The following is a 25,841-nucleotide window of genomic DNA, read 5'->3' on the forward strand; positions in this document are numbered from 1 at the left end:
AGAAAACTTTTTTCCTACAATTCAAGGGCAAAATAGTTGATAAGCAAATACTGGGAAATAAAACTGCTACTATGTCTGGCATAAGAAAATACTCTCAGGTTCTTCTTAGGAAAGCAAAAAAGATACAAAAGGGAAGCATCTGACAGGTAAGACAAAATAGGTGTTTGTTACATTGAAGAAACGGTGAGGTTTGAGGTGGCAATAAGAACTAAAAGTATCCTGATAAAAGGAGTGAAATCGCCCTGTAGGTCTGAAGAGCTTCACTTAAACTCCAAACAAGTTTTACCACTGTTGTCCCCCATTTCAGACCTCCTCTGACACTTTAGTTAAAACACATTTATTTTAAAATGTAGATATTCAAAATGCATTGTCACTTCCAGGTTCATATTCAAAATGTTCTTCTTCATAAAAAAAATAGTTCAAAGCTGTCACTTCCCAATAGTCATGACAAAAATTTACTGAACTATTCAGCATCCAGAAGTAAGATGGAAAGATAACTGGTAGAGTCTCTGATGAAACAGAGACATAGACAATAAATTGCTCACCTATTTCTGGATGCCAATGAGGAGGTTTAATTTCCTTCCATCGAGGAAGGAATTTCCTTCCATCTTCTGCCTGCAATGATAGTATAGCCTACAGTTTATAGACTTACTGGGACTAATCATCCAAAGTAGTTGTTTGTTCATTCTAAACATAGGTGAAGGAAGGTGCTCAATGCTATGGGAATAACCAAATACTATGAATTTCTAAATCAACATACACCCATTTGAAGCAACAGTGGAAAAGGAGTAGCACCGTACTCAAATACTGAAGAGGGATTTCAAAAGGAGAATGAAAGCTTTACCAATATTTGTTGATTATAAACAGAGACACACTTATCTTCACAGAACAGGCATTTTCTGTTCTCAAGGGCATTAGGGGAAAAAATTTCACTTTGAAATAGTCATAAAGTTGAGAATTTATCTAGTTTTTCAGATTTCAGTCCCCCTGGCTGCCAAAAAAAGTGTGATCATAATGTGGTCATATAATGCCCTGCTCAATGCTTTATAATGCCAACTCAACTTAATTCAGGAGTATTTTCACTCCTAAATAGTTCATCGTATTACAGATGATATAAAAACATCACAAATTTAACACAGGAAAACAATCCATTCTCTTCAGCAGAAGCCAAAGCTTGCAAGGAAGAGAAACAACCAGTATTAAAGAGAATGGCAAGTTATGAAAAGGAACTTTCTAGGTATATGGAAGTTTTGAAAGGAATCCTACAAAAACAAACAAACAAACAAAAAAAACCCCCACAACCAAAAACCACCAAGAACTTGTCAATGCAGGTAAATTCAACAGAACAGAATTTAGACTTCAAATTAGGAGGACAGAGGAAACAGATTGTAAGAGAAGGGATATTTTACATCAACTATTTAACAGGAAAGGCAGATGACAATAACAAAATTTAATGTCTTCTTTGCTCAAGTCTTCGTAAGAAAATTAATTAGGAAAAATATTTAGGGCAATTAATTTTTTACAGATAGTCAGAAGTGTAGGCTAGCAAAGAAAAATACTAGTTAAATATTTATATAAGTTCAATGTATTCAAGTCAGCAGAATATGACAAAACTGATCCAATTTCCTGGAAGAACTAGCCAAAGTAATTACTGAATCATGAGAAATAACTGCAGAGATCTTTTGTAGAAAATTAAGATCACAGAAGACTGAAGTCAGGCAAACAGAAGAAGGACCTTAGATGCTTTTGATCAAACACGCCAAGGTTTCACAATAAAGCTGAACTATTAAGGCAGCTGTTTAGTCCTGCAGTGGTTAGTCCTGTTCCCTCCTCCCATACTGCCAGCCTGGTTCTGGAGCTTGTTTGACCTCTTAGTGAGCCAGTTTTACTGAATCATCTTTCACTTCAGTTCCCTAGATGAACTAGCTGCTCATCAAGGGGCTGACGAAGCACAAAGGATATCATCAACAATTAACCCTTCCAGCAGCAGCAGCCAGTTGTTACCCCCTCTCAGTCACAGTATGAAGTCTCACCCTAGTTTTGAGAGGCAGAGAGAAGGACGTGAGAAAAAGCCATCAAACATCGCTAACTGCATTATAGGATTTAGAGTGCAACCATTTTTCCTAATGCAGCCTAAACTTGCTGGGTAATTATATAACACAAAGATTTGAAAACATTCTTTGGCTGCAGTAACTCCACAAGAGAGCAGGAAGTTTGAAATCCCTAACAGCAAGACCAGGTGTCTTGTCTCTGGGAAAGGCCCAGCCAAAATTTAATCACCATCTATATCTAGACCAGAGTCTGCTACTTCAGTAGTCCTGATCTTGAAGCTATTAGAAGTAACAATCAGCCAGCACAGATTTGTTCAGAAAAAAGAATCTGATTTCCTTTTGATAAAATAACTAAACTACTTAAAAGGAAGATGATACAGATCACAATTTCTCCATGATTTTTGATAGTTTTGCCTTACAGAAAACTAATACAGTCTGCAGGAAATGGCAGGGTAGCTCAAGCACTTGCAAACAGTGCTCTCAAGCCAGAGCTACCAGTTTCCAGCCAAACCACAATGGGATTTTCAATACATGGTCAGTCGAAACCTGTGCTACCTCATGACGGATACGATACTTTCAGCCACAGCTGGGAAAGCAGGAAAGCTGGTAATACACAAGTGGCACATTCTCGAGTGTGGGAAACACAGGATCATAATGCGACAACAGAAACTGCCTCTACTGGACATCAACATGCTGACTTGGACGAGTGCATACTTGTACAGGATAGGAGTCTAATGACAAATATGAAAGGAAATTTGAGTATCAGTCCTCAGAGAAGCATGGGATTACAGACAAGAACAAAGCGAGTATGCTGCTGTTAAAAAAAGACTGCAGAATAACAAATCTGCTCTACTCAAAACCAGCGTTGTCCCGTTTTGCACAACAGATTTCAGGAAAACACAGACATAATTAAGCCGAGGTTTCACAGTAGCTTAAGTCAATCTAGTTGCGGGCTGTCACAGTCTCCCTCTGTCTCACGCTGGCTTCGGTAGTGACCTGACCAGTGCTTGCTGGTAGCACTACATCAACACAAAAACTAGCCTGCTTCAGAAAAAAAAATGTTTTCTGCCAGCTTAGAGCCTTTGTGAGTCACTTCAAGTGCTGATGGGAGCCAGAGAGGCAGGCAGTCATAATAGCAGCAGTCAGATAGCTTGAACTGTTGGAGAATGGCAACTTAGTCCTGACAAAAGCAACAAGTACGCTGGGGTACAGAAAGCGTGACCCATGTGATGAAGTAGAATGAATCAGTTTGCTCGGGGCAGAGAACACATAACCAAGATGGAGGACAGGCTACAACTGCAAATCGGAACAAGATTGTTCTGAAAACGAAGAACGGTTCACTAGAGATAGGAAAACAGAATCTGCTCTATTTGTAGCAAAGATGACGTCAGGCATTAGGACAAGCTTTTTAGCTATAAAGACTGTCTGCTGTAGCACTCCACTGCCTACAGGGGGAACATCCTCTAAGCACTTAAAGAATCTTCTTATCATCACAATAGGAGATAGATTTGATAACATTGTCGATTTCCTTAATAAACAGACTTTTAGTTACTCTTATTATCCAAGTCCAGGGCACTGTGTACAACACAGGTAAAAACCACCATTTAAGAATGCAGCAAAGGTACAGTGAGATATCTGACAGCAGCAGTTAACAAAGTAGGATAACTTTCCTAACACACCAAGCATTTTAAATGTCCAGTTTACTGTTCTGTCTCACATCAAGTCCTGGAAGAACAAAATCAACCATGTCTCTCTGTCCCAAAGGATTATTTAAATGCCTACAAACTTCATCCATCAGTAACATCAAAACTCTTGCCACGGATGCACCCATTTCAACCTCATTAACATTTGCTGGAATTTAGCAAATACAGATGCTAACAGACAGCAACTACACAGTGTACAGGTAACCCGATGAACACAGGTAACATGTAATTCACAAAATTAAAGAATGCTCAAGGTCAAACTAAAGTTATAAAGAGCACGGCTTTAAAGATTATAAATGCCACGCAAGCAGAACTACAGTCTTACCTAATTACAGCATCTCAATCACACAAGGAGGAAAGTTTTCCTGGAATTTTTTCTAGTGCAAAGCTAGCATTACTCTAAGATAAAAGTCACAGGCAAGGCACAGACCTCAGGTTCAGAAACAGGGTTAAAGGATGCAAGAATGAAAGCTTTAAGAAAAAAAGTGCTTTTCATTCACTTCTTCAAAGGAAAAAGGGAGGAAGCAAATTCCTGTATAAAAACTGCAAAAAATCAAATATGATGATCATTACAAACTGGATAGTTTTAATCAAAAATTTTTAGGAAAAACAATCATTCCTGCCCAGGCAATTTTATCAGTTGTTGTAAATTTGGTCAAAACTTTGTGGAAGGCTCAATAAAAGTAAAAAAATACGTCTACAGGAACAAACCCTAAATATAACAATATCTGGAGGTTTAAACAAAAACTGTTCGGCTACTGCCAACAATATGCTGATATGGTTACTGGGAGTCACGGCAGAGGAAGAGCCCCAGGTGCTTGTTTCCCTTCAAGTAAAATCCACTCTGTTAAGACATCATAAGTTTTCCTGCCACCACGGCTTGAAGTTAACTGCAAATGCACCCAGAGAAAAAAGGCAAAGTGAAACTACACAAGGTCTCATCTTCGCCTCTCCCTAGACCCTCTGCTCAGCTGGTTCAGTAAGCTAACCTAGCCAAAAAACAGCTCATGTTTTCTCTACCCGATCAGCAAATGGAACAGGCTCACACGAAAGGGCCTGGTGAACCCCAGACCACTACAAGGTGGCATGTGGAAATCGGGAAGGAAGCATGAACTCCCCCATCCTGCTGGTAGCAGTAAGCTATTATACTGTCTCTCAAGTAACTTCACCCTTCTTTTAAACTTGTGTTAGCCAATCTGATTCTCCAAACAGCTATTTAAGCCCACAGACGGGAGGCACTAGTTCTTTCAGTAGGAGTGCTGGCTGTGAAGTATTTGCCCAAAACCCTCCCACCGCACTCAAAGCTGCTGCAGGGAAGTTTGCCTTTCAGGTGACACACCAGTCCTGGTTACTAACTATCCTGACGCCAGAACAAAAATTATTTTTTGTCTACGAGCAAAACTGCATATATTTAAAATAAAAGAACGCACCTAGGGTACCTCTAAACCACTCGCCAGTTAAACTCTATGCATAAAATCGCAAGCATAGACCGTGAACGGGCAGCACGCACAGTGTCCTGCCTGGCAGGACTGACTGACAAACACCGCCGGGTCTGCCTGCTCAGAGAGCGCCAGGACGGCGGGGCGGCTCAGCCGGTGCCCGGCGCTGGAGAGCGGGACACCCGGCCCTCGGAGCAGCCCGGCAGGGCAGCAAGGGGAGCCCCGGCCCGGCGCGGCACCGCGGCGAAGCGGCACCCGCAGCCCCGGGAGTGGCCGGACAGCGCCCGGTACGAGTTGCCCAAGGGGCCGGGGCGCTGACAGCTGCGCACTCCCCGAGCCCGCCCTCCGGCCCTCCCTCCCGCCCCGGGGCAGCGCGGCGAGGGCTGCTGCCGTGCGCTACCTTGTCGCAGTAGAGCCCCACGAGCTGCTTCATGCGCCAGTGCGGGGCGGAGAACACGTCCACCTCCTCGGGGAAGGGAGCCATGTTCTCCCCATGGAGCCGCGCCGCGGGCGGCAGCGCGAGCGGCGGCGCGAGCATCCACACCGCGCCTGCGCCCGCCCCGCGTGACCGCGGCCGCCGGTGCCGCGCGTGCGCCGCTGGCCCCGCCCCTTCCCCCCCCCCGTCCCCCTGCCCGCGGGCGGTGGCGGTCGCTGGGCCCGCCTTGGCGCGGGATGGGGCTGCCGTGCCTTGGGGTTTCCGGCGCTCGCTGAGTTCTGTTTTGGAGACACACCTTCGGGGCCGTTCAAGTGCGCTGATGTACTGCCCGACTTGAAATCCTGCGCCTTGGCAGCGCTGAGTTAGTGGCTTGTGGATGTAAGGAAACAATTTGCAGAATCGCATAGGTTGGAGAAGAGCCCTGAGATCATCGAGTCCAACGTATGACCGAACACCACCGTGTCAACTGGACCGGGGCACCAAGTGCCACATCCAGTCTTTCCTTAAACACTTCCAGGGACAGTGATTTCACCACCTTCCCGGGCAGCCCGTTCCAATGCCCAATCACTGTTTCTGTGAATAAATTCCTCCTAATGTCCAACCTAAACCTCCCGTGGCACAGCTTAAGATTGTCCTCTCCATTTGCTACTTACCTGGGAGAAAAGGTCAACCCCCCCCCCCGGCTACAACCTCCTTTCAAAGAGCAATAAGGTCCCCCCTGAGCCTCCTGTTCTCCAGACTAAACACCCCCAGCTCCCTCAGCTGCTCCTCATAGGACTTGTGCTTCAGACCCTGCACCAGCTTCACTGCCCTTCTCTGGACACACTCCAGCACCTCAATGTCCTTCCTGAATTGAGGGCCCAGAACTGGATGCACTACTTGAGGTGTGGCCTCATCAAGAAAGTTCCTAGAAAAGCTATTTGTGCATATAGCAGTCTAAAATTTACAGTACTGTTTTGTTGATATTGAGACAGCATTTCTGAAGGAAGACTTTATTTGTACTTTGCAGCAAAAGGGACAACTCCCAGTTGCCCAACCAGGAAACCATGAGAAGCTAGGAGCTGAAAGAAATATGCTATGCTATAAAACACAGTCGTTACAGAAACTGAACTAAATATGTGTGTTTACAGGAAGTAAAGGCAATGCTTCACTGAAATACACTGAGGAGATGACAACATCAGGAATAAAGCGGGTGTGGCAGATGAACTGGTATTTGTGAGGGAAAATGTGTGATGGGTCCTAAACTAGGCTGCAGCGGGGAATCTGTGCCAACTTTTTGCAGTATTTGTGCCAAATAAGCAGAGTTAAATGTGTTTGTTTAACATCCAAGGCAAATGGACCAGGAACACCTGCTTGTGATACTCGTATGCCCATTCAACATTTTGAAATAAGCAGGAACACTTGGCAGAATTGAGATCACACATGGATTTGACAAAAGGTGGAACTGTCAGTCAACATGGCAACATGTACTAAAATTGTCCACCAGTGTTGCAATGTGTAGTAAATGTCCCAAAAGTACATTGTCAAACATAAAATAGATGGAGTAGGCCTTTCTGACTAAAAACTATTACTATAAAATATCTATGTTGCAGATATTAAATGTGTTAGAGCTAGCTACTTTATAGATGTAAGCAGTTAATTTTAAACACATTGAAATATTCTGAGCAAAGGCACATGAGTTTTTAGTCTAGTATTGCTCAACATATTAGTGCTTGAGAATAAAATGCTGGTAAAAATAGTAAATAGTGACCGGAGAAGGAGAGATCATGTTATGAGGGTTATCTCGCTTACATGTGCACCATAATCTTTTTATCTCTTTATCTAAGGAAATGAGGCTTAAGCAATTGCAGTCTTGGGTGTTTCCTTTTCCACGCATGCTTTCCACCTCGATGGACTTTTGAACATGCTGGTCTACTTGATCATGTCTGCAAACATGTACAAACCTTGGAAGGTTGAATTCGTACAACCTTGGGGGGGGAGGTGTGTAAAAAAGCAGTTACACATGTCAGCAGTTGCACAAGAAAAGGAAGGCAAAGCACAGGTGTTATGCAGCTGACTAGCCAGCGCATGGTTATATTTACTGCTTGGCTAGTAAGCACACCTCTGGGTTTGGGCTTGAGCATGTCTTTCACAGAGAGTATGTCACAGCACATAAGGGAGCAAGTGAGACTGGTGCTACTGCTGGAGGTAGAATCATGCACTGAAGACACAAACCCTTAAGAAACAATGTTTGAAGTTCAACACTTACAGAGGAGCTTGGGAATATGAGCAGTTTCAATGTCATGTTTCCAGGCCTAAAGCATGTAGTCATACAGAGTTGAGGTTATTCTGTCAGCAGTTCATACCTGAGTTGTAATAGAGGATTAATGTTCCCACCTGTTACACCTTCCTTCTGCTGAAAGTTACCACTCCTATCTGATACAAAGAACAAGAATATGAAGGTTCCTCATCTTCTCAGGCTTCAGAATATAAACATATGCTGAATTTCATGGTTGTTTGGGTTAATATTCAGATTGTGAACTCGAATATCTCCAGAGCAGATATGCTGCCAATTTGGCTGACTCTGATTCATGGGCAATAACTTCTTCTAGGAGAGAGGGGCAAGGAGCAAGAGACAGTGATCTGCATACAAAGCATGAATTGCCAGACCCGCCTTAGAAATCTGAGTTCATAGGTAAATTACTTGAAGGTTGAATTTTTTTTATTTTTTTAAGGAAAAACAATAGTGTGGTTGTATTTGCATACCACAGAATATTTACTCTGAAGATTAGATTAATTAATGTAATTTCTTGATCTAATGAAGTACTTAGGGAAAAGAACCTGGAGGAGAATAACAGTAAGCAGAAGTTGAAGAGATCTGTTTAGTGCACAGGATATGTGTCTTAATCCTTTTGCTTCTTGTTTTGTTCATGAAGACATGATACAAATATCATCACACCAAAATGTTGCTCTCAGTATCCAGGGGAGAGATGGAAAAAAAAGCTGACTAATCTTACCCTTATGTGTGATACAAGATCACAAGGACTTGGATATTTATGTTATCATTGCTATACTGGCATATTTTAGATATTTTTTTTTGTTTTCTTGATATGTATTTCAGCGCTTTTTTCAGCCATTAGAGAAATATGTGCAAAAAGTATAATCCTTTTAAAATTAAAAGAAACTGTTTAAAACATGTTGCTTGCAAGCACTTGTGATGGTTTAGGAAGGTGTAGCACAGCAATGACTATTAAGTGAACCAAAGGCATCGTAAGTACTGAAGTGGTAAGGGTTTTTTTCCTCACTTTACTGAAATATATTGCAATTCTCCTTAGTTATCACCAGATGGCCTTGAAAGTCTCTTTTTTTCTAAAGTAGGGAGCAGTGTAGACATGAGGAAGTGATGTATCCCTGTGCTGCAATCGTTCCAGGAAACAGTTGAGTTACAGTTCCCAGCAAGGTTTTGTTTTCCTCCAAACTTTTGTGTACAGAGCTAGAGCTGGAGCTTGTATTGACAATCTTAAATGTTAAGCCTGCCGGTTTCCTTTTAGATTGTATCATTTAACTCTCTTCTTTTTTTTATTCCCCCCCTTTTTTTTTTAAGAACTTGGATTGCCAAGAATCATGATGATGAGCCTTTTTTTGCCTCTTTTACTTGTGTCTGTTCTGTTTATGAACAGCTTCTCAGAAGTGCAGGGAAGGAAATGGAAAGGTGAAGGTACAACTCAAAACCTGGAAAGTATTGCCATTGGAAGATGCTATGATTATATTAGAATTGTGAATCCTACTGTTGGGTAAGTTTTGATTGTTTCTGGATTAGTTTTTTATGTTCTGTACAAAATAGTTATTAATCAGAAGCCTGATGTTATGCTTCTAGCCATGACAGTGATCCTATTGCAGCCAACGTGCTTGTAGCTGCCTGGAAACAAAAAATGAATTTTTACAGATGTCATATTTTAAGTAAAGTAGTGTAATTAAGGCAAGATTTTTAATCCTGCAATTTTTTATTTCACATTTCTCCCCCCCTTACTGTTCTGTAAGGAGAACACCACACAGAGATGGCAGAGATAATGTGCCTGAAGTATCAAATCTGACAGTGCTCCTGCGAAGATCAGCTTTACCTTGCATGCCTTGTATGTCAGGTGGTGTAAGAAGGGAAACACCTCACTTTACAGCTATCCTGTGGTACTGGATTAAACAGGAAACTGTTTAGCTCATCCACTTGAAAAAATCAGTAGTAATCAACTGCTCAAGTAGGATTATCCATGAGATTTTGATAGCTGTATCAATTATACAGAACTGGAGGTAAATCAAACACTTTGAGCACTTTTTCTGTCTTCCTTCCCTTGTAAGGGCTTCCATAAAAAGGGAAAAAAATTAGGAACAGTCTCCTGGAGTTCAGCCCTTTATTCTGCAACTAAAATTTTGTCCTAGTAGTTTGAAGAGGTATTTGCAGAGGGGTCCTGGCTGGGTTACACAATGAATTGCTGCTGTCTGAAACAGGGCTAGATTATATTGCAAATATCACCTCCTTCCCCCAACATCCCTTTTTCAGTTTCTGTTGCAAAAGAGGAAGATACAGGTTGGTGGCTTTTAACAAAGGCAGAACTACACATTTCTGCCCAATAACATTATTAGCTTATCAGAAGCAATTTGTTTCAGGTTCCTCATGAAAGAAGAAATCACCTTAATGTAAATAACACAGTACTAGAATTTCAGCAGAACAGTTCAAGCTCAGCAAATTTATAAACATGTCACAGTGGAAGGTACAAATAAACTTTAACTATAGATTTCTACATATCTACAATATAATATATATATAATATATATTATATAAAATATGTAAATTTAGTTAACAATTGTGTAGGTAGTCTGATCTTGCAGTAGGCTCTACATAGGTAGAATTCCTATTGGACTTAACAGATGTCACTTCATTTATATCTGAAACAGAACATGACTAATAATATATAATATGCTAAAATGAGCAACATAAAGGATAGAAATATAACTTTATCATTAACTGATTTGGACTTTTAAATGCAATATTCTTGAAAGTATTTCTATATGTCTCATGTTTATGATAGTATTGTGATCTAATTAATTCCTGTGACATTTTCACAATATAATTTTAAAATTGAGCAATCTGAACACATTCATCAAAGTCTTTTTGTTCAGGATAGCATGAAGCCAGGCAGGCCATTGGGACCACTTTCCTGAATTAAGACCAAAACTGACATTATAAAAAGAAGAGCTACACAATTAATTTCATATAATGTGGAGGAGGGTTCTCTTTCCATGAGGTCTATAAGCAAATAATGTAATCCAAACAAAATGAAAATTTCATACTGCACAGGTGCAAAGCAGATACTCTAATTATTTATAGCCCTTTCTGTTCATTGTCTGTTTCTTAGTTGCCCCCAGGCTGGCTTTTACAGAGGCACGACCACCTGGATATGTTTTGCTTCTGAATTTATGTGCAAATACAATAATTCTCTAAAAATGCTTTGCTAAGATAAAGGAAGCTAGCAAGGCATGTCTTTACACTGCAACGTAGTTAAAATGTAAAGATGTTTATAAAAACATAAGAAAAACTTTCTCTTATGTTATAACATGCAAAATGGCAGGTAAAGGATGCATTTTACAAAATGCTGTTGTCATGTAGAAGTGAGGAATTTGAACAAAGATCATATTTGAAATTTTCTAACAGGAGCATACTGTATAACAAAAATGTTCCTGTAGTGCTTTTTCTCCACACGTGTTTATTTGTAATATATCATGGAAGTTTTGAAAACAATTTTTTTAACTGACTAGTATGAAATAAGTCTAATAGGACTCATTAATGTCTATTGAGATTAGAAGGAATTGTCCTGAACTGTATTCCTTCCCCACCCTGTAGTTTCAAAAAGTATTTTTGCCAGCTAAGAAATTTTGAGTATCAGAGCAGAATAATCCTTTTGATTTACGGGTTGTTCAAACCTGGATGAGAAGTCATGAAGAAAAAAAATGCAGTATGTGAATTAACCAGGAATTTACTGCAAGATTCAACTGTCAAGAAAGATATTAAAAGTTTCATTGATCATAACTTACAAGTACTGGCATGAGTGAGTGCTTACAGCGGAAAGCTCTTTAGCAAAATAAGACAGAAATATACACAGTTGTCAGAAGCTGAAGTATAGCAGCTTGAAATCAGAAATAGGGCACAAATCCTTTTATCAAATAAATCTATTTAAACCTTGAAACTACTGATCAAGGATCATATTGCATCACTGAATATTTTTGGATAAAAATCCATATCTCCTTATGATATATAGGGAACTATTATATAGTTGTTGGAATCATGACCAGAGATTACTGTAAGAGAGTTTGTGGTACATTTCCTTTGTGGTAGCTGCATAGCTCATCACAAGGAGTCCTTTAAAGTGTCTCCTTAAGGAATCTGTGCCAGCCAAAACCCTGCTGTCTATGGATGACATTAAATGAGCAAAACTCTCTAATGGCAAAGTTTGATTTACTTGTCTGGACTACTGTTGTTTAAGCTAGAGCTTTGCAATTACAGCTGTTCATGTTAGGAGTGCTGTATGCATTTAAAATAATTATTCTGTTGTGCAGCGAGTTCCTGGCATAAACCTTGTTACAGTGTTACATGGGAAAGGTACTGTGGAAAAGTGATGAGAGCAGGAATTCCCTTTTTAATTACTACAGGCAGGTTCAGATCTGTGACAGATGAGATCTTGAAAATCCAGAGAGATAGGACACTTTCATCCCTAGATAGCCTATCCTGTTCTTCCTTGGGAGATTATTGTCCCCAAGGCAGAGCTGGCAGAAGGGAACTGCTGGAGTGTGCAGCAGTTTGTTTCAGGCCTCCTTTCACGAGCACTTTAAATGCTGAATGCTAACAATATTCTTGTAGCTACTGCCTAGTGACAGTGTGTTCCACGCAGTTCCACACTGGTCACTGAACTCATTCCAGCAAGGTAAAGCTGCACAGTCCTAGGGCCTATGCACACAAGGCATCTCTTTGTCAAAACCATTATTCTACCATTGAAACTTTTTCAGTAACTCCTCCTGCACTTGAATCTGACATTTTGGGAGTAATAGGGCATTCCAGTAGTTTTACATATTTAGCAATGGTTTAGTTGAAATGGCTTTTTGAATCTGAAAAATTTCAAAGAAAGCTGTTTTCTTTACTATTTCTACAGTGCTGGATAGCAAGCTTGCTGTATATACTCTACCTATGAAGATTTTTGTTGAATTACGATGTGTTTCTAATTCCACACTGCAAATGATAATATTTTCCTTGCTACTTCCTCCTAATCTGCTGCAGTTATGAGTCAGAAAAAGACAAGATCTATACACTCTTCCTGACCTACGATTTTTTTACCACCCTGACTTCAGTTTTCTGTCTTAACCTTACAGATATTTTAATGTGGGAATTTGAAGAAGTTGGGAACAGATTACTTTCTTACTCCACTTTGAAAAAACAATTCTGCTGTTTGTTTGTTTCAATGATTACAGTGAGAAGAATTGTTCAGAGATATGGGAAGCATTTAAAAGTGCATTTATTAACAAGGATCCTTGCAGCATTCTACCTGAGGACTATGAATTATTTATCAACCTGTCATTGCACACAATTCCAGCTGACAAGGTAATGATTATTTATGTTAACTGTCCTTAGATATCCAACAGTTTTTCTATGACACAGTTCAAAATTGACCAAGAGTCATTATCTGGCTGACTTGTGAGTCATTCTTTCTGGCCTGTCTGTAGTTTAAAAAGTAGTCTCAGACTTCATAGCATTTTTCAATGTGTTTGGCTCCATTTATTTTATGCAGTAGCTTCTCAGCAACCTCTCTCCTTTTATACTACAAGGATCCTCCATTTTTCCTGCTGTGCTGGGTGCTCTGACATAGTCCCTGAACTTCTACTTTTCCTCAAGTTAGGTGCTCTGCCTGCAAAGGGTGTACCTGCTGTCATCTTTTGCTTCTACTCCTCACAGCCAAATCTCGTGGCAATGACATGTTAAACATTGACACACAAAACAAACATAAACAGAAATGAGATAAGATGTTGTTATATGCCAGAAAACAGTCAGGGTTTGATGTGCTGGCAGTTGCAGAGAACTGTGATTGTGCAAGAGACAGGTTGTACTTTAAAGCAGTTTTTCCTCAGCACAATTATTCCTCATCTCTAAATGTTATGAGTTAAACCAACAAATACTCCTGTCAACATAGCTTAATTCTTGAAGAGTTTCGCAAACACAGAAATAACAGCAAAATGTATGATTTTTTCACACCATAAGCCAACATAGCAATGTCAGAGAATTCTGGCAACATATATCTGGCTTATAAATATTTGTCTTCCCTTTTTCCTCCTTTTCCTAAACCTGCCTGCTGAGACAGGCAAAGCTAGGCCTAACTGCATTCAAAATAGGTCTATATCCCTTCCCATCAGGGTATGAGTGTTCCTCAAGTCTCTAGAGATCGGAATTTACACCTCTATAAAATAAAAACTTTGTTCCTCTAAAGACAAGCTAACATTTCCGGTTATTAGTTGATTTTGAAAGAAATACCAAAACATGTTTTAAACTGTTTCAACACCCGATAATCTCATTGTGTCCACACCGAAGTGTCAGTACCTATCTTCTTTTTTTTTTTCCCCCTATTTTTATATAGTCTCTCTTCTGGGAAAATAATCAGCTACTAGTCAATAGCTTTGCTAACAGAGGACGTCGCTACATGTCTGTGGGTGATACCCTGTTTGGCTTCTTTGGAGATTTCCTAAACTGGTGTGGGCAGGCAAACAGCTCTGGTAAGATAATGAGTGCTATATTAAACATTTATCTGTAAAACCACAATGGAGACTGAGTGCTGTGTTCTGCAAAAGCTAATTTTGCTCTTATCTGGTGAAAAATTAGGGATAGCTTCACTCTGGTATCATTTGAATATTTAACATTGCAGTCGAGGAGCACACAGTGAAATCTAAACAGTGCTACAGTGGAGGTAAACCACCTTCTCAATTCTCTGAACCTGGAGCTCTCTGCTCCAGGAATAGAGTTAGATCCATTTCAAACAAACTTCTGAATCCACAGAATGTCACTGTTTGTGTAAACTGCAAAGGATGTAAAATTATTGAAAAAGTACAATAGTAAGCTTCCAGTGTCATGTCAAAAACTATGTTGTATGTTCAGTGAGTAATGAGCAAATAAATTTACTTCCTTTCTAAACTCCCTTTTTACAGTCATTATCATCTCTCTAATAGCACAAATCACATGCCTTCCTACAGGACTGGACTATGAATCCTGCCCTACTACGATGGAATGTGAAACCAATGCAGTGGATTCTTTCTGGAGGATGGCCTCAATCACTGTAAATAGTGCATTAGTGCTGACTTCATGAATTAGCCAGCGTGTCCTGGGTGGTTCAGGAAAACACTGCCAGCTCAAAACAGCTTTAAGCCTGTAACTCTGCTAGGTTATTTCTTCTGATACAAATACACTGTTTTAGACTGAATACAGTGTTTTAGCAAGAGGAACCTAACTTTCACCTTAGCTAGATAATGTGTTAAAATTCTGTGTTAGCGTTGTTAATATAAATCATATACTAAGCACAATAAGCACAATAGTTGTCTGCTAATTGCAGGTTCAAAGTGATATTTGACAGCTTTGCTGTCAACCCTTTATTCACAGATCAAACCCAACACAGATTGCTAAAATGCTTTCTTCCTGTGCTGAAGAAACTATTTATAGGTGTGAGAAAATAGCTTAATTAATTGAATTAATCCACTGGCTGTTTAGTTCCTGTCCTTTCTCCTGAAATGATCTGCTAGGGTGCTGGTGTAGTAGTATTTTTGCAGTTCTGATATTCTTCTTGATAAAATTCTTTCTTTAGTCATTGTTGCTTGCAATAAAATAGTTTTGTGTGCAGTTTTGGTCACCCCAATATAAGAAAGATATTAAGCTATTAGAGAGAGTCCAAAGGAGGGCAACAAATATGGTGAAGAGCCTACAGGGAAAGCCATGTGAGGAGCAGCTGAGATCACTTGATCTCAGCTGATCTCAGCCTGGAGAAGAGGAGACTGAGGAGAGACCTCACTGCAGTTACAACTTCCTTGTGAGGGGAAGAAGAGGGGCAGGCACTGATCTCTGTGGTGACCAGTGACAGGACCCAAGGGAATGGCCTGAAGTTGCGTCAGGGCAGGTTTAGGTTGGATATTAGAATAAGGTTCTTCCAGAGGGTGGTTGGGCAGGCTCCCCAGGGCAGTGGTCAGAGCACCAAGCCTGACAGAGTTCAAGAAGCATTTGGATGATACTCTCAGACATATGGTGTGACTCTTTGGGATGGTCCTGTGCAGGGCCAAGAGTTGGACTCAATGATCCTTATGGGTCCCTTCCAGCTCAGCATGTTCTGTGATTCTGTGATTCTGTAAAAAATCTGTAAGATGAGTTCTGGAAAACATTGTTATGTATTGCAGTATGCGAAGCACAGTTCAGGGGAGATACATGTCTTGTTGAATGGTTCTGCAGTCGGAGGAGCTTATCCACAGCCAAGGTAAGAAAACTGATTTATGTGTAGAAAGTCTAATGACTACAAAAGAAAAAAAAAGTCAGCCAGTTGTTTGGGTCTTCTGCTGCAAAAAGCATAGGAAATGTAGCTGAAAGAGCCTCATGCATCAAAGTCTGTTCAGTTGTGAGGACAATTCTTAATTGTCCCTAATTGAAGGAATTAATATGAAATTGATGGAAATAATACTTTTGACTCCTGCATTTTACAAACTGCTGCAGCAAGCAGGATGAATGCTCTTTGAAAACTGCCTTCAAGTCAGTCAACATTCTGTGGCAAAATGTTTATGTCTTCCAAAAGGTGAGCATTACAAAATTTCTTTTCAGCAGCATGTCCAAGGAGAGGGTATTGTTACAAGGACTGTAATTTCTGTCAGGCCTAGAGCAAACTTGGTAAATTCTATAGGGAAAGTTTTTTGTCCTGCTATTTCCTGACCTTTGAGGACATTCAGAATATGGATCATATTTTTCTAATCTGTGTTGAGCCCGATTGTATTTAGAAGACATAAAGTCAAGCAAGCCTATATGCTACAGCAGGATCAGAGCCTTCATTAGTGTAAAGTACAAAAGACTAATTAATTGTCATGTTCTTTATGGTTCTAAATTTTTTTTTTCTTGAATCAGTTTTTTTGCAGATTATGAAATACCTAATCTCCAGAAAGACAAAATCTCACAAATTGTTATTTGGGTTGTGGATGATATTGAAGGACCAGATCTGTAAGTTAAATTTTCAACAAAAATTTAATTTCTCCCTTTTGGACCTGTCTTTAAAATTTCACCTTGTCTTTCCGTTTGATTATATTTGCATAGCACTTAGACTGAAGTATTTTAGATGCTTTCATGAACACAAAAGGCACAGGCTGCCATTCCTAAAGAGTACAGAAATACCAGAATTAGACAAAATATAAATAAATTTTAATATTTGATCTGTAGTCAACTCTTGGTTAGATCTGTGTGTGTGGATCTCTGGATCTCAGACCTTCAGTGAAGATATAACTTGTACAGTTTTACTAAGAGTCAATCTGAATTTCAGATTAAGTGCTGACAAGAGATATTTCTTTCACCTTGCCATATGCATTCTTTTCATTTTCACCTAAGTATTTGAAAAATTTGTAGAAACAGATAAATGCCAACAGGGGGCTCTTTTTCTCTCAATAATTAATCCAGTAATAAAATGTAGACTTTAAAAATGTCTAATTTTGCTGGTAAATTAATTAAAACAAATGAATAAATAATAAACAAATAAAACAGATCAGTCAGAACAGAATTGTCTGTTGGTAAATAGCCAAAGACTAAGTGACAATTTTCAATTGAAACCTAATGGAAAATAGATTCTGAAGTTAAAAAAATTAAATCATTAGGCTTGAAATTAGGCCTTGTTTGGCACTGATTAAAGGAAGAATTAAATAGTCTGTTCATTATAGCTTTTGTGGGAGTCCCTGCAAGTGTACATAGATGAATTGGGGGTACAGAACAGAGGAAGTCAGTTTTGCAGGGTCCCTGCAATTTAACATGGGGACACTTCATTGGTCTTAAAACTGCCCTGGCTGAAGAGGGCCAGAGAAATGGACTCAGATGTCACCATATCCACCACATGTGTCTGAATCCCAGGTATCCTCTGCATTCTCGGGAGCATGAGGCTTCTGTTCTTGCTATTCAATGGTTTTTGGTTGCACCCATTCATTTTGTGTCATTTCCCTTTCACATCTCGTCTCTGCTCTTTGCTATCTCCTTCTGCTTCTTTTACATTCAATTTTGGCATGGCCAACCCAGACAACGTATTTTACCCCAGTGCTGTGGAGTCTACAAAGCACAGTTCAGCCTTCCTCTCTAAATCAAAGAATGAAACCCTTTGGGAGGAAAAAAATCATACAGCTCATCTTTCCAAAAGTTGCCCATACTACAAAGAAAAGTAAAGACAAACGCTGAAGATTAATTTATCTTTCAGTTAATGGATGCATGGAATTTTGTAGATTTTTATTAATTGCTTTCTACAATTATTTTATTGGTCCCCATATGTTTTCTGCAGTCTGCATATCAGCAGATAAGTAACACTAGCCTTAATACTTTATGTTGGTGCAAATTTAGAGGTCTCAACAGGTTCTGTACTATGCTAAACTTTCTTATGCTGATTGGACCACAAATTAAAAATCAGTGCTAGAAACAGAAGCTGTATTTAGGATTGTTTCTGGGTTTTTTCATTCTCTGTGTTTTTCTATTGTTCAATATTCAAGAGAGAGAACAAACCTCTAACAAAAAGAGTATTTCTGTTTTGTTATAACCAACAGGTTATAATTCTGTTTTATTATAACCAATTATAAAGACAGGTAGAATCAACTTTAGCACTACCTAAATAGTTACCAAAGAATATTGCAAATGAAACATTTAATGTTTTACAAAGTTATTTAGCTCTTTTTCTGTCTAGTCAAATGTTAAAGGTGGGATTATTGGTTAATAGAATCTGAAAATGCTATACTGGTTGAAACTAATCTTGTAGGCTGCAAACTAAGTATAAAATGTGAGACAACTGTAATGTAAGTAAATGAAACATTACAATTAGCAATGTACACCGTTATTCTGGAGGTGCTATGGAATATAGAAGAGGCAAAGTAATGGGGATTTACTTTACTAATTCCATCAAGTTCTGTAAAGGAAATTATATAACAAAAGACTTGCAGTAATACTGAAATCCTCTCTCACAGAGATTCCTGTGGAATCCGCAGTGTAAAGACATTAGAAACCAGGCTGAAAACCCTTGGTTATAATGTCACGTGCACTGACAATTACAAGTAAGTGAAAATCCTTTATTAATATGGTGTATTTGCAGAAGTACCTTATCTATTTGATTCTTACTTTTCAATACTTTAATGCCATTAATGTTGTGTCTTCAGGAGAGACTGATATGTTGGAGGGGCGATGTCACATTTTTTAGACTTTTTTGCCTGTGAATTGAGCAAAACACTACATTGTATTGTATAATTAGATGAAACATTGTACTCAATATCAGACACAGAATATGGCCTCATATTCCACTTCACTGTAAAATCTTTATTTGGATTGAAAATCTAAGCACCAGTTAAAACCACTATTGCATGTCTGCAGGATTATTAGATATTCATAGTAGGATTCACAGCTCTAGTTATTCCCAGTAGATTTTAAGAAAATTTAATTGAAGGGAAGCTTTAGACATGACAATACTGTGAGTTTGTTTCATTTTTTTCATTGGTTTTCCTCCGTTTTCTGCCTGAAAAATACTAAATAAATTGATATCTTCACAGGTCTGTAGTGTTCTTACTCTGCTTGGATTATCCTGATAATTCTAAGTGTGCTGTCCCATCGTAAGTAAAAGAAGTTCAATCCATCCTCAGTGTCCTTACAATCAAATAAACAATGCAGAAGTCAACAGTTCAACAGATCCAACCTCTACCATCTATTATAGATCATCAATATAAAATATACAGTATTCTTCAATTTATTACTTACTGTGCCTTGAGTAAGCTGTCTCTCTTTGCAAATTGTACAGAATGGTCTGTGAGCACCTGCTGTTCAAAATTAGGGATTAATGAGTTCTCATCAATCACACAGTAACACTGTATATGATTCATGGCATGAATGAAGTTTGTACATATCACTGTTTTGGTGCAAAATCTACTACAAATTTGAAATTGCTTTATTAATATTGTTCCTTGAATAATGAAATTGTAGGTCAAATGACAGCACATTTCTCCAGCTGCTGGAACTAGAGGTCTAAATTTTGAGGAAGTTTCTTTTCCATCTTCCATTTTGTATGAAACTCAATTTCTATATTTCAACGTATTTAGCTTGGGCCCAATGCATTTACCTTGGGCCTTACCTAGTAGGGTATCTGCAGAGGTGCAGTTTACATCCAAGACACAACTTTTTTAGTTAGCAATCATCATTCCAAAACTAGCTTTTAATATTTTCCCATCTTATAATTATTTTAATTTATTATATAAAGAGAATTAAGATAATTTATTATGTATTTCAGTGATTTACAGTAAAGATTGCTGTTTTCAATTGTGACTAGTTTTCTTAATCTATATGCTGTTACATGTTTAGGTACACATGAACTTCTTGTTCTTGTTGTATCTACTTGATACATGAACTTGTTGTATCTACTTGAACTTCTGCTATGAAAGATCTTACTTGCTGTCCCCAGTTATGACAAGAGAGGTGCAAGTGCTGCTTGCCTCCCTCTGGGGAGGGGCAGTAGTGCTTCATGCAGCATAGAAAAGTAGATGTATAGCATTCTCAGTAACATATGTTCAGCTTTTAATGCACCCTTACAGAGAAAGTGAGTACTCTGTTGTTGCTGGTCACTGTAAACTTTTACTCATCTTGTCATGCAACTCATCTTCTCACATCCAAATTATATCCTAGCTCCAACTTATAAATATTATGAAAACAGACTCCTTCTAGGCAGTAGATCATAGGACAGGCTTCCAGTCCCATTAAGGTTTTTGTTTGTTACAAAATGCCACTTGCACAGTGGATTAAAATAGGGTTTCCCTGTTCTGCCACTGAATGGTAAGGCTTTGGTTCACATGTCAAAGGGAAGTATATTTATCCCATTAAAAATCATAGCTGTAAATGTAGTGACAATATTAACAAACTGGAGGAAAAAGCACTTTACAGGACTTAAAAAAATATAATATTGTGACCTCTTAACAGAAGATTTTTCTCCTCTCCCAGGTTTTAAACCATTTCCCTCAAAGTTTTGTGGTGTATGTTCCTCAGCTGAGAAAACCTGGATGAGAAGGCTTATGGAAACCATTAATGTCTTTTTCTTTTCAACTAAGGGATGAGCATACCAGTTCTGCAGTATTACTACATAGTGCTTGCAGTATGTAAGCAGCCACCCCTTCTCTTCCATCCATGCCGGTACTTAAAGTAACATAATAACTGGCATTTTCTAAGCATCAGTCTCATGCTCTCGTGGGATAATTATTAACCAACTCAGATGTGATCAATCTCCTTAGGAAAACTTTCCTTGCTTGTTTCCTTCCTGAGCATGCTATTCCCTCCTGTATGCATGGCACTGTAATAGGTTTGATTTACTTCATATCTGCACTATCCCAAATCAAGACAGAGCTTCCCAATCAGAATGCTAAACTATCATTGCCTCTCCCTGAAATTTAAGTAACTAAAGTGCTTCAAGCCAATGAATACTTAACACTGTTCCCCAAATCACTTACTTCTCTGCAATAACATCTCCATTGAAATTAACTGCCCTTTCACAAAGTCTTAAGCAAATGCGTACAAATTATTTGATGATTGTCTTCTTAGGTATGTTTTTTCTGTGGAGGGATGTGATGGTTCATTAACTGACATGGGAGCAGTCTGGACCTTAGGGGTACCACTATGAAGAGCATGTATCTGTTAGGAAAAGGTTTCCCTTGCAGAGTGTGTGCGCTCAGTGTACACTCAGTGTACTCAGAGAAACAGGCATGCAGGCTCTGCTGCATCCCCTTTCCTGAGGCATTTTTGCTGTTACAAGGCTGATAGCTGCATTCTTACCCTACAGAGAATAGTGTCTCAAGCCCAAAACTACCAGAGTTGGGCAAGTCATTTTTTATGTCACCACAACTCCTGTTACACTGGCATAGCAAAGGAGAGGGATGGGTCAGGGTAGCAGAGGGATGGCCTAGAATGTGCTTTAATGTACTTGGGGCTTCTTGGGTATTGGTAGTGCCCCTCAATTCCTCTCCAGACTTGAATTTTGTTTTTGCTGAGTCAAATTTGGACTTTGGCTTGTTTAGTTGACACCCTGACTTTTGAAGAAAACTTGTAAGTAAAAACTAACCACTAGATGGCATAGATGGCTTACAAACATAAGCAGGAAGGAAGCCAGATGCAAGGTATTAGTAGTGGTATTTATTACTTGCATTGTTGCAATGTCAGAGAGACTTAGAAATGGATCTGGATACTGCTGTATCAAATGCTGTGAAAATACAGTCCTACAGGACCATTGCTGCCTAGAAGAGCTCTATAAAATCCCAAGCATAAGGCCAGAGAGAGTAAATGAAGGGGGAGAGGCAAGAAGGCTCAGGTGTAAAGGTAGAAAGGAGCGTTCCCAGGATATTCCAAAGCTACTTAGTTTATAAAATCATGACAGCCAGAGAGAATCTGTTGCCTAGCTCATATGAAGAAACTTCTAGTTTAGCACTTGGACCACGAACTTCATCCTTGGCAACAAACCCCTGATATTTAAAAGAATCCTAACTCAGCTCTGTGCTGTGAACATCCTGTTTGTTTTTTCTTCCTCAGATCTGCACCAGCAGCACAAAGAGGACCTATATCTTCAGACAGAGGAGGCAGCTGGAACAAGCTCATGTTTGTTTCTTTTGTAGGCTTTTTGTTCAGATTTGCTTTAGTGTACTAAGTTAATCAAATGATTCCATATCCTCTGTTTGCCTTAGCTGACTATAAATTTGCCTTCAACTAATTTCTAACTGCAGTTTCATCCTGCATCTAGGACTGGCAAACCTGCATATTAAAACCTTGCATACTAGATACCAACTTCTTTTAGTATCAAAAATTAACCTGCTGATGCTAGAAAGCCTCACCCTTCATTTCCTTCTCTTGATTAGAAGAAATACATTGCTATTTCCTCTTATCTTTGTTCTCCAGAATTAAACAAGAATAATACTTTCTGTTCACATATTTTAGAAGGAAAATTAAAGTATGCCTGTTGTACATCACCCGCACAGATAACTTGTTTATAAAAACATCCTAGCATTTGGCCTTGTGAACTTAAGTGGCTGACTGTCATGTTTTGGGAAAGGGAAATACGAATTCAGATAGGAGAGACCTTAGATTTCTCACTTGATACAAGGTACAATAGGTAAGACAGCAGAAAATTAAACTCATTTTCATAAGTGGTCCAGCACTTGGGCCAAACTTACCTGAAACTGTGGTACAGCAAGATTCTGGCTTGCATACTTGCATACAGTATTTTACCACATGATATTGATTGCTTTGTCATCCACACAGCTGTTCCTGGCCACTGCGTAGCAAATAGTCAGAAATACCAGGTCTAGAAAGTTCCACAGTTTTTCCACTATGATGTGATTTATGGTATATCATATTCAGACAAGAACATGCCAAGTCAGACATTGGCCTGCTTGCAGTGAACTCAGCATGCTTCAGAACATACTGAGGAGAGAGCAGATGCCATTCTGAAGGTTTCTTGAGTTACTTTTGTGAATTATCTTAGTGTTCCAGCTAGATACTTTTCTAAATTACCAGCTAAACATCCAGCTACCAAGATGCCACATAAATCTTCAGGAAAAAAATAGTCGTTCTACTAGCGAATAATTTTATGTAGAATTTTGTTGCACATTCTGTGCTAGCTTCTATATTATTTATTTGTGTTTATATTAGCTGGTTGCCAGGAAACTGGGATAGGATATTCCTGTTATCTGAGTGAATCTGATTTAGGGCTTCATAGTAGATTTACATCCTTTCACTCCTTGTTACATCCTATCCTCCCTGATACAACTATATAATGTTGTATCTAAAATATGTTGTTGTTGCTTATTTGTCTTGCTTTCATTCCTGTAATAATCCTTAATTTGGTTTTAATGCAAATCCCTTTATATTACACACATAGTTGGGTTTGCCTGTGTCACAGCTGTTTAGTCCTCAGCTTGAAGGATTTTTGTGTCTGTTTCAAACCCAAAAAGTACTGAAAATGCAGAAGTACTGAAATCAGAAGTTACGGACCTTTGAAAATCTGGGCTGCAGTATGCCTCAGAATTGTTCCCTATCTATGCTGTAACATTAGTCTTTTGATTGGTTCTTTCAACATCCTCCTCACTTTTACTGCTTGTTTGTTGCTGTCCTTAACAGCAGCTGCCAGAATAATAAGAGAGGGATCTGTCTGTAACACAATCACATCTCAGATAACTAAATCCAAGCAATTTTGATCAATCTTCTATTTGCCCGCAGCAGGTCACATCATGACACATTTTGAGCCACAGGCTGTAGAGATAGTGCATATGAGGCTCACAGTTAGGTGTCCAAGCCATCATCAGGGCTAGTGTTGGCCTCCCTATTGACCTGGGCATGACAGTGTGTGGGGACTCAGAGAACAGCTTAAAGCACAAGCCATGTGCCTCTTAGGCAACTTCCATCTGTATGCCAAGCATCCCAGCTGGCCAACTTTTGCTTTCCAGCTTATGAAAGCTTTTCACCTCTACTACAATCCACTCCAGCAGCAGTCAGTTCTGGCCATTACATATGATACCAAATACACTGTAGGAAGTGCTAAGTAATTCTGTTTTGAAAAAAAAAAAAAAATTAAAATACGAAGTAGAATAGCTACAATTCAAACAATTGAGGTTATTTACTGTATAACCTTGTATCAAGAACAACACACTCAGTACTTCTTGTGGTGTTTTCTCATTTCTAATGTTCTTGCCTCTTTTCCTATTACTTCAACTCAGTAGCAAAGACAGCAATTTTTTTTCTCCAATACCTGTTCAATAATGCGTCTCAAAGTTGCAGGAGAAAATTGGGAAGATCTGTAAAGATTTTTGGCTAACCAACTAATATAGATGGGAGGGGGGAAAAAAAGCAAAGTTCTAGATGCATAGGTTTCCTGAGATCTTAGAGGCAGCACATTTCAAACTGAGTGTGAATTGTTTGTTCTGCATTTAATATAATGTTTTTAATCTGCATGAAAGAACAGTGTGACTGGCATCTCAGAAGCAGAGAGGCAGAAGTGTTAGCAAAGCAAGAAACAATAAGGTCATTTGTTACTCCCAGAGAGAGGGAGAGACAGGAACAAATCTTTTTTATTTCTACATCTACAAAGGATGTGAATAGTACTGTTTACACATATACGTTACACTTACGTGGTGACAATCAGCTAGGTGTGCCTGTGTTCTGTCTTGAACACCCAGTAAATGCTCTAGTTAACAATGTCTCATGTAACAACTGTGCCAAATTTGGAGAAATCATACTGTCCAAAAGGCACCTGCCCTTCTCTGTAAACTCATGCAAGCTTGGTAATGTTCACTCGGGTACTTCAAATACAGATTCAAAATATTTCAATCATTCATACTTGTACTAGAAGTACTGCAAAAACAGCTGTCTCCAGACCTGAATTCGAGGGAAAAAATATTTCAGATGAAAACAATATGTGTATCACTTCATTTTGAATCTGATTGGATGCCACAATCCTGTGTAGATCTGTTAATATCCAACTATTTATGGCCAATGAAAACATCACGTACAGGAGCATTACAAGGTGCTCTACATTTCCGCAGACAGACCTGTGGAAGCTACTGAGACTACAGTAGTATTTCCTGCTCTGCCCATTTTGTGGACCATTCAAGAACTCAGTTATGTCACGTCCTTCATTCCTATATAATATAATATAATATAATATAATATAATATAATATAATGTAATGTAATGTAATGTAATGTAATATATAATCACTCCTCCTCCTAACTTACTTTTTTTTCCTGCTACATGTGTTCCAGTCATTGTATCTGACAAAAGCTGAACTCAGAGTAATTGCTTTCTCCAGCATGTATGTGTATGCATACGTATACATCTGCTCATACCTGCTCTGTCTATTTTTAAATGCAAACTCTTGAGTGCTCTGGAGTAAGAAGTTATGAGAATAAAGCAAGGACAACTTGA

The 25,841-nt window shown here is 39.0% G+C and overlaps 2 protein-coding genes across 7 annotated transcripts in view; one reads left to right on the top strand and one right to left on the bottom strand.

Annotated features, from left to right (window-relative positions):
- Positions 1–7,928, bottom strand: part of FBXL5 (F-box and leucine rich repeat protein 5) — a 37,670-nt gene extending 29,742 nt beyond the window's left edge. The window contains exon 1 of one of the 2 annotated variants that reach the window (XM_032686813.1): positions 7,878–7,928. In XM_032686813.1, the coding sequence (XP_032542704.1) occupies positions 7,878–7,913 (36 nt within the window). In that variant the 5' untranslated portion in view covers positions 7,914–7,928. Of the gene's footprint in view, positions 1–5,593; positions 5,757–7,877 lie in introns of those variants that run through there. The other variant, XM_032686812.1, reaches the window with a different exon arrangement.
- An 824-nt stretch (positions 7,929–8,752) lies between these two features.
- On the top strand, positions 8,753–25,841 carry BST1 (bone marrow stromal cell antigen 1). Of its 5 annotated transcripts, none has more exons than XR_004356875.1 (10): positions 8,759–9,402; positions 13,124–13,253; positions 14,281–14,416; positions 14,891–14,973; positions 16,079–16,155; positions 16,791–16,883; positions 18,869–18,955; positions 19,445–19,504; positions 20,880–21,030; positions 22,455–22,566. XR_004356875.1 is itself a non-coding variant. In XM_032686814.1 (9 exons), exons 1-9 carry the CDS (start codon positions 9,233–9,235, stop codon positions 22,567–22,569), a joined length of 951 nt encoding a protein of 316 aa, XP_032542705.1. In that variant the 5' UTR covers positions 8,753–9,232; the 3' UTR covers positions 22,570–25,841. The 5 variants fall into 5 exon arrangements, 2 of the variants coding, with proteins under 2 accessions (XP_032542705.1, XP_032542706.1); XR_004356873.1 differs by having other exon boundaries at positions 20,880–21,068; positions 22,455–22,565; XR_004356874.1 differs by having other exon boundaries at positions 20,880–21,034; positions 22,455–22,540.

This window comes from Chiroxiphia lanceolata, chromosome 4 (genome assembly GCF_009829145.1).
Source record: "Chiroxiphia lanceolata isolate bChiLan1 chromosome 4, bChiLan1.pri, whole genome shotgun sequence".
Taxonomy (NCBI): Eukaryota; Metazoa; Chordata; class Aves; order Passeriformes; family Pipridae; genus Chiroxiphia; species Chiroxiphia lanceolata.